This window comes from Hippoglossus hippoglossus, chromosome 1 (assembly GCF_009819705.1).
Source record: "Hippoglossus hippoglossus isolate fHipHip1 chromosome 1, fHipHip1.pri, whole genome shotgun sequence".
Lineage (NCBI taxonomy): Eukaryota > Metazoa > Chordata > Actinopteri > Pleuronectiformes > Pleuronectidae > Hippoglossus > Hippoglossus hippoglossus.
Window position 1 is genome coordinate 20,225,613 of NC_047151.1, and position 7,919 is coordinate 20,233,531.

Consider the following 7,919-nt stretch of genomic DNA (forward strand, 5'->3'; position numbering starts at 1 on the left):
ATCGGTTAGATTCCAATAAGGCGAGTCTGTCAAGGAACAGGCTTCCTTCGGAGAATTTATGTCATGCCTACTAAACATGGGAAGATGTCTTCTAAGTGGTGCGAGGAAGGATAAATAACAGCGAGTCCCACAGCTGATTATATTGAAACAACGGTGCGCATTTGTAAAAAGGACTGGGGATGCAAACGTGGGGTCCCAGCAGATGCTGAGCGCAGGGGCCCGTCCACCTGCCTCCATACCGGGAGAGGAGGAGAGGAGCGCGCACCCACCTCCTCCATCTCCTCCAAACCCCTCAGCAGGAGTTGGTTTTTTAATTTTCTTTAGGGAAATGTAAAGAAACGCACCTTGTACAAATGTAATGTGCGTGATAAGTGCACGGATGCGATTCATTTCCGTGTGGTGATTTTTTTTTTAAGTAAATGGCGGACTGAGTTAAATGTGGAGAAGGGGCTGGAGTGAATTTTTAAAAAACACAAAACAATCAAAGTAAAAAAAAAAGTTGCCTTCAAATGTGCCACTTCCAGAAGTTTAGTCTCGACACATGACTTTCACCTCCAGGTTTACACCGTGGGGATTAAAAGTAGAAACCAGGGTCCGGGCTGTGAGCACCGACACGGGGACCGAATAAGTTTCTCATCATTTACTACAGAGCCGCGGCGGAGCTGTTGCGCAAGAGCCGCTGTGGCCTGAGCGCGTAACAGCGTGTGCATGGTACGGAGAGCCTGCAGGTCCCGCAATGATTAACTGCGACCTAACAACCATCCTCTATCTTTACTGTCTGCCCCCTCACACACGTGCGCGCGAACGGACGTGCACACACACACACACATACACACACACACACACACGCATATATATATATACACTCCTCTCCCAACTCCTTCCCTGACAAATGTCTCTGAGAAATAACTCTTTTCTCTAACTTGGGAGATACTTAAAACAAAGGAAAAACACAGACAGAAAACTATTGAGGGGGTTTGAGAGCAAACGTCCACGATAACAGGCGAGAAGCGTCTGGAGGAAATGTGGACTTCCCTCAGCCGGTGCACACTGTCCGTTATCACTGCTCTTTTTTCCAGCGGAGCCTGCGTTCACTCGCGGCTCCTCTGCCGGTCTGCAGCCGCGCAAGGGGCTTCCTGCCTCGGCCACATGAAGTCAATTAACCGGTCCCAGAGGGGTGCCCCCTTCCCGAGTCTTTATCTGCGCCGAGGTTATCAAAACACTGCTGTTGCTTTGCTTTTAAACTCCACACCGCTCACAGACCAATTACGCAGACTTAAAGCATGTATGTAACCAATCCAGACAGGGATAATCCATCAAATGGCGAATTCAATTATTTATCTAGTAGTGGGCGAATTTTTGCATTAAAATGTGTGTTTTTACAAGTAAATAAAATCTGCAATTTTTTAAGCTTATTTTTTGATAGAGAGAGGAAAATGCCTCGTGTGTGGAATTAGTGAAATTAAAAAGGAACACACAGGCAGTGCAGGCATGGTGTGTGTAAAACAACAACATGGACACACACATTAAATCTGAAATATTATAAAAAAAGTAGGCACGAGTTGCAAAAATGCATTTTGCATGTAAAAACTCTTCTTTTTGAAATATCACCAACAAAACACTGCTCACAAACACCAACCCAACACACAGTACACACACACCTACTGATACACATACAAACACTCTAATTCCACACACACACACACAGACACACACACACACACAGATAGTAAACATCACATATCTGAACATGCATCACTGGAGGAAAAATAAAAGTTTTCTCCTTGAATACAGAAGCGAATAAAGGAGAGCGGAGTCAGGCATGGAGAGGGTGAGAGGGGGGTGAGGCTGAGCTTCACGTACCTGCTGGGACATTCTGTAGAGGAGGTTGCTGTCAGTGCTCTGCTGCTGCCATGTCCCCATGAAGCCCGGCTGCTCAGCACTAGGCGGTCTGGTGCTGAACTGCATGGAGCTTTCGCCTGCTCCCTCAGCGCTGCTGCTAACGATGCTAATGCCACCCAGACCACTTCTGCTGCTGCTGCTGCTACTGTGGCTACCGGAGGGGATGCTCGTGCAAGCGCCAGCGGTGTCGTGGGGTCCGTTAGCCTTTGCTGGAGGTGGCCTGGGCACTTCTGGGTCTGTGCTGGGCTCTGGTGGGACTGTGTCGCACTCACTGCCTCTCACATCCAAATCTGCCTCCTTGGACTTAGACAGAGAGAGAGAGAGAGAGAGGGAGAGAGAGGGAGAGGGAGAGGGAGGGCAGGAGGGATGTGGGAGTGTGAAGGAGGAGAGAAGAGGAAAAAAAGTCAGTGAAGGTGGGTTCTTTTGGGGTCGTGTTGCCTTTTTTTCGCCTCATGTGAGACCTGCTTCTCGAGGAGGACAGCAGGGAGAGGGGAGATGATGGAGTAGATGTGTGTGTGTGTGCGTGTGTGTGTGAGAGAGAGAGAGGTTTCTTGGCAGCTGTGGTGGTGGAGGAGTGTGTGTGGAGTTAATTCTCCTGAAGAGAGAGAGAAAAGAGGGGCTTGCGGTGAATTTCCTATGGGGCCTCGTCTTGGACAGGGCGAGATGAGCGGAGCAGCGGAGGTGAGGAGGGATGAGGAGAAGGATGGAGGTGAGGAGGGGGCTGATGAGAAGGTGAGCAAGAATGGAGTAAAATATAAAAAGAGGAGGGGGGGGGGGGGGGGTGGTTGAGTGAATTATAGTTGAGGTGGGATGCATGATGTTGCTTGTGGCCTTATAGGATGTTTTTTTTTTTTTGCTTTAATCCATCTGTCAGTCATTTTGTACCCGGGCATGGATTCAACACAAACACACACAAATACACAAAAACACACACAATCAGACACATGGTTACATGCATGCACACACACTCACACACCAGCACATCCTGCAGTGCTCTGATCTACTAGAAATGTCAAAGAAGTAACGGAAAAGTTAAACTACAACTTGGGAGCCGCCATCATCACATCACACTGAACACATGCTCACAGGAGGAGGAAAACAAATCAGTGCTTAGGTCTCATTTAATACATAAGCAGAAATGTAAAGAAATCAAACATAAAGCAGCAAAGAAATCGAAACAAAAATAAACTGTTTCTGAAAAAATAAAAAAAAATAAAGTGTGCATGTCAAAAGCTAAAAGCTAAAAAAATAAGAAAACTATATTTTTGTATTAAATACAAGAGAAGTCCAGAGAAAAGCTCAACAAAACGCGAACAGCTGAGCGGATAAAACGCAAGAGTGTCTCTTACCATCAATTCAGTGTGTGTCCCAGCAAAGTGGAGATGAGATGTGGGAGTGAGCCACCAGCTCTCCAGCTCTCCCTGCCTCCCGCGCCTCTCTCTCTCCCCCTCTCTCTCTCTCTCTCTCTCTCTCTCTCACTCTCTCCGGCACACTCTCTCTCTCTCTCTCTCTCTCTATGATTGTGTCCCTCTCTCTGCGTCCGTGCCGCCGCCTGTCCTCTCTCTTTCCTCTCCTTCTCTCTCTCTCTCTCTCTCTCTCTCTCCGACTCCTCTGTACTCCACCGCAGCCGCTGAGGAACTGAAGTGAGTGCCTGAGTGTGTGTTTGTGTGCGAGCGAATGAATGAGTGTGTGTGTGTGCGCGCGCGCTACAAGACAGCGATCGAGGGGTGTGTGTGCGCGTGGGTGTATATATGTGTGTGTCGGACTCAACTGAGTCAACGGTGCCTCTGCACTCTGAGATGCTCAATGACATCGCGCTGCACGCTTCCTCTCTCTCTCTCTCTCTCTCTCTCTCTCTCTCTCTCTCTCTCTCTCTCTCTCTCTCTCTCTCACACACACACACGCACACATACACACACACACACACCTCCTCAGCTGGGGGCAGGAGGGTGGGGGCAAGCGCCATCGAAAAACAGTGAGAGAGAGAGAGACAGAGAGAGAGAGAGAGAGAGAGAGGAAGGGGGTGTCCCTCTGCCTTATTACTACCGGCACGTCTCAGAGCAACTTAGTTCTCCTGTGGGACATCCCACCACACACACACACACACACACACACACACACACACACACGCACACACACACACACACACACACACACACGCACACGCACACACACGAGCTCAGTTTCTATTTTGAAATTTAAAAAAGCAGTTTTAAGAAAAGCATCAGTGTTTCAGATTGTGAGCAAAAAAACTATTTCTTTGTTTAGAAAATGTGAGAAAGCAGGATTGTAGTTTTTTCGGGAGGGTTCTTTGATTGCAGCTGAAATTGGTTCTATTTCTGATTTGTAGGGCAACCATCAGAAAACAAACAAAAAAAACAACACGAGGAAAAAAATATCAATAAACTTGTTATGTTTCACAAAAAATCTGGTGCCTTTGTTTGATTTTCACCGACTCTAATGAAAGACTAATGGAACGCAGGCAGTGTGCCACCACCATGCACACACACGCACACACACACACACACACACACACACACACACACACACAGGACCCTCCCTCCTCTCCCCATGGAGGCTCTCAGATTTTAATTAAGAAAAAAATGAGGAAGAGGTTCCATTTTAGCCAAATTGGTCCCCACAGCAGCAAAGGTAAGAGAATAAAATGAGGGATGGAGGAGTAAAGGGAGGCAGACACAGAGAAAAAGACACACAGGAGGATAAAACCCCCAAAAAAGAGAGGGAGGAAGGAGATCTATGCTTCCTCTGACAGAGCACAGGACACATCTCAAACAATGAAGACATCCCCCCCACCTCCCCTTCTTCCATTTCCACCTCCTCCTCCTCCCTTCTCCTCTTCCCTTTAAATCTCCAATCTCCTCTTCTCCACCCCGTCCTTTTCCAGCACCACCATCATTAGAGAAATGACAGACCAGGTGCCTGCGTCTGCAGCGAGAGTCATTGTGATCTTTCCACCGCCGAGCAACAAAAGAGAAAGGGACAGAGGGAGAAGTTCTCTCCTCGGCTGCATTTAAATGGCTCCTGATGGATAAAGTCACTTCAGATTTTGTGGTAAATTGCGGCGGACAGCCGCTCGGCCGTCTGTTAAAAGCCTCTGGTGCAGTGTACGACTAATGGCAGCATACTGTTAACCTTTGCAGAGATTATCACACTGGTCATTACTGTTCGGCACAGGGGATTTCTATTAGGCAAAGAGAAAAGTGGACAGTGTCTGTCTCGCCACTTTGAAAATGTGCCGCTGTGTCTTTTGTCTCGAGCTCATCTTTTCTACATCCTTTGCTTTTTTTTTGTCTTCTGTGAATATTCTTCCTCCACTTGTCCCTCTCTTTGCCTCGCTGCCCTCTTTCTCTCACTCCCTCCCTTTCCATTCCTTTCTTCATTTGTCTTCAGCGCCCTGGCCTGCGTCTTGTCAGCAGCCACACGCAGCCTTGTCAAAAAAGGCGTAATGTGTCACCTCCTGTCCATGAAACGCCAGCTCCGCTCTTAACAACTTATTGAAGAGGAAATGCACGCGGCTTAGGCTAATTATATTAAGTGACAATTTAGCGGCCAAGGTTCCTCTTTGCTTCCCAGCTCACGCTTTTCTTTCTCCCCCCCACCCCCCGTCTCTCTCCCTCTCCCCCTCTCTCGTCTGTAAATGTGCTTGTCTGTGGGTTTTTTCAAGTGGCACTCAGTGTTTCAAGTCAAGCTGGTGGCTCAGCTTCTGACCTGGCTGGTTAATGGCTGTTATTTGTGGGAGGGAGGAGTGGACTCTGCCAATATTGCTCACTCTCCCTCCACATCTCTCAGTCTTTTTTTTTTTTCTTCTTCTCCCCCCCTTCCTCCCTTGCCCCCTTCGCCCCTGCTGATGGTGATGGCCGTGATGACGGAGGAAACGAAAAAGAGGCGCAGAAGGAAAAATGCGGAGATGGATGGAGAACTTTGAGGGGGAAGAAGGAAATGGAAAGATGGAAAAATGAATTGGAAAAGGGGCAGTGGGGGGGGGGAAAAGAGGAGAAATACAGGAGATCCTCAGGCTCCTTTATTAAAACTATTATTGTGCAGGACTTGAGAATTCCCCCCGGGGCAGGGGTCCATGTCGAAGCCCATATAATTAACTAGAGGCTCAGCTACGGATCAATTACCAGACAAGCAAGTGATAGCCGAATCAATGGAAGATCATCAGGCTCGTTATCAGTGTTGCAACTCATTAGAGGAAAAGTGAGGTAGAGAACGAGAAGGAGCCAAAAAAAAGGGGTGGGAGGTGGAGATGGGGAAAGAGGGTGGCTGGGTGAGGCAGGAGAGGGCAGGGTCAGTGTGTGTGGTGGACCTGTGTGTGTGTGTGTGTGTGTGTGTGTGTGTGTGTGTGTTGTGTTCCTCCTTAGCTGCCACTGACTGGTGACAGGGGGAGCTGTGTATGACAGAGTGCAGCCTGCTCTGTAGCAACACTCACTGAGGCTTGTACGGATCAATACGAGCGTGTGCACGAGGTTAAAGCTCTGCCATAGCATCCTTATTCCCCCGGCGACTCACATGCTCAGTCTGGGGCACAATCCCCACAATCCGAGCGGTCAGAAAGACACAGCCAGGATTGAAGAGTTCCAGGACAAAGACTCAAAGCTGCAGGAACATGAAAAACTAACAACTGTCACCAGGGATGACGCATCAAAAAATGATGTCCGGGATACAAAAAAACAATTATCGCCACTTAATCAGCTGATTCGATTATCATCAAATCTTTCTAGTCTGGGTGAAATGTCAAGTAAAAAAAGAAAGTCAAAAAAAATAAAAGCAGCTGCATAAAGCAGAAGATATGCAGCGTGATCCACTCGCTTGTTTGGCCAAATTTGCAGCATGAGATCATTTTCTTCTTGCTCATTTTGGAACATTTCACTCATCAAAACAAACACTAGCATGTGACACCTTTTGATGATCGTTTGATACTGCCTTCATGACCCGAGCGCAAGCGGTGCCCACATGTCCTTTGAATGTTTTGGATTTTTTAAATTAAAATACCTACATTATGTTAAATAATCCAGTTTCTGACTGTCTGAGACATAGATTATTGTCTACATGCTGTTTCTGTTTTGAGAAATAGTCAGAAGTGCTGATTTTTCAAAAATCTCTGTTCTTTCTATGTAAAAGTGCTTTCCAGCTTTGGAGGATAAATAAGATTATTCATTTATAAAAGTAGTAATTTTTGTTTAAGTCCTTTTCTCACTACATCTGTTCTTCCTTCTTTGTTTCAGACATGTTCCTTGATAGTACATCACGTTGAGGAAAATATTAAATCTGAAATAATAACTTAGGGCCAGGAGGAACCTCCTCTGGGTCATCAGACAGTTCACATCTGCTGTCTTGACCTCTGACCTTCTACACCTGTACTTGCGGATGGTGCTGATGCCATTTAAAGTTTTTTTCAATTGTAAACACAATGAGTTCTATCATATTTTAGATGTGCTTCGGCAGTGATTACATTAACAAATCAATTCATTAATTGTTGTGTATCGATATTTCTTTTTTTATCGCCCTGTTCTAACTTTCTATGATACTTAATTGAATCGTACAGTTCTGCTGCATTGGCTTAATTGACTCTAAATCTTTGCAGTCTTATTGTTAAGTGTACACATAATACAATTTACAGTGGCCTAATAATTGAATGTGGTGCTGTAGTCTCCTGTACGACCGGTCAATTAGTTGGTCGATATGCTCCTGTCAGACCAAACTCTCATTGGTCGGACAGTCACCAGGGTTCAATTCTTACATCAATATTGTTAAAGGATTAGTCCATTAATTTGGGGAGAGTTCATTACTTTAAAAACAGACTACGTGTGAAAATGGGAAAGGAAAAAACTAATGGAGACTGTATTCTAATATTACTGAATGTTTAAACTTCAGACTATTTGACATCATGTCAAACAAGTCGATGGTTGGGGGTCGCGGGATTTCGTGAAAATGGATGACAAAAGGGTGGAGGGTAAAGAGCAGGTGAACTTATCTGGTGAGCTTATCTGTTT

General features: G+C 46.3%; 1 protein-coding gene across 3 annotated transcripts in view; it reads right to left on the reverse strand.

Annotated features, from left to right (window-relative positions):
* The window catches only part of bnc2 (basonuclin 2), a 159,862-nt gene that overhangs the window by 91,034 nt on the left and 60,909 nt on the right, over positions 1-7,919 (reverse strand). Inside the window, exons 1-2 of one of the 3 annotated variants that reach the window (XM_034583820.1) lie at positions 3,252-3,923; positions 1,864-2,205 (exon numbers count right to left, since the gene is read on the reverse strand). In XM_034583820.1, the coding sequence (XP_034439711.1) occupies positions 1,864-2,205; positions 3,252-3,254 (345 nt within the window). In that variant the 5' untranslated portion in view covers positions 3,255-3,923. Of the gene's footprint in view, positions 1-1,863; positions 2,206-3,251; positions 3,924-7,919 lie in introns of those variants that run through there. The other 2 variants (XM_034583836.1, XM_034583830.1) reach the window with 2 other exon arrangements.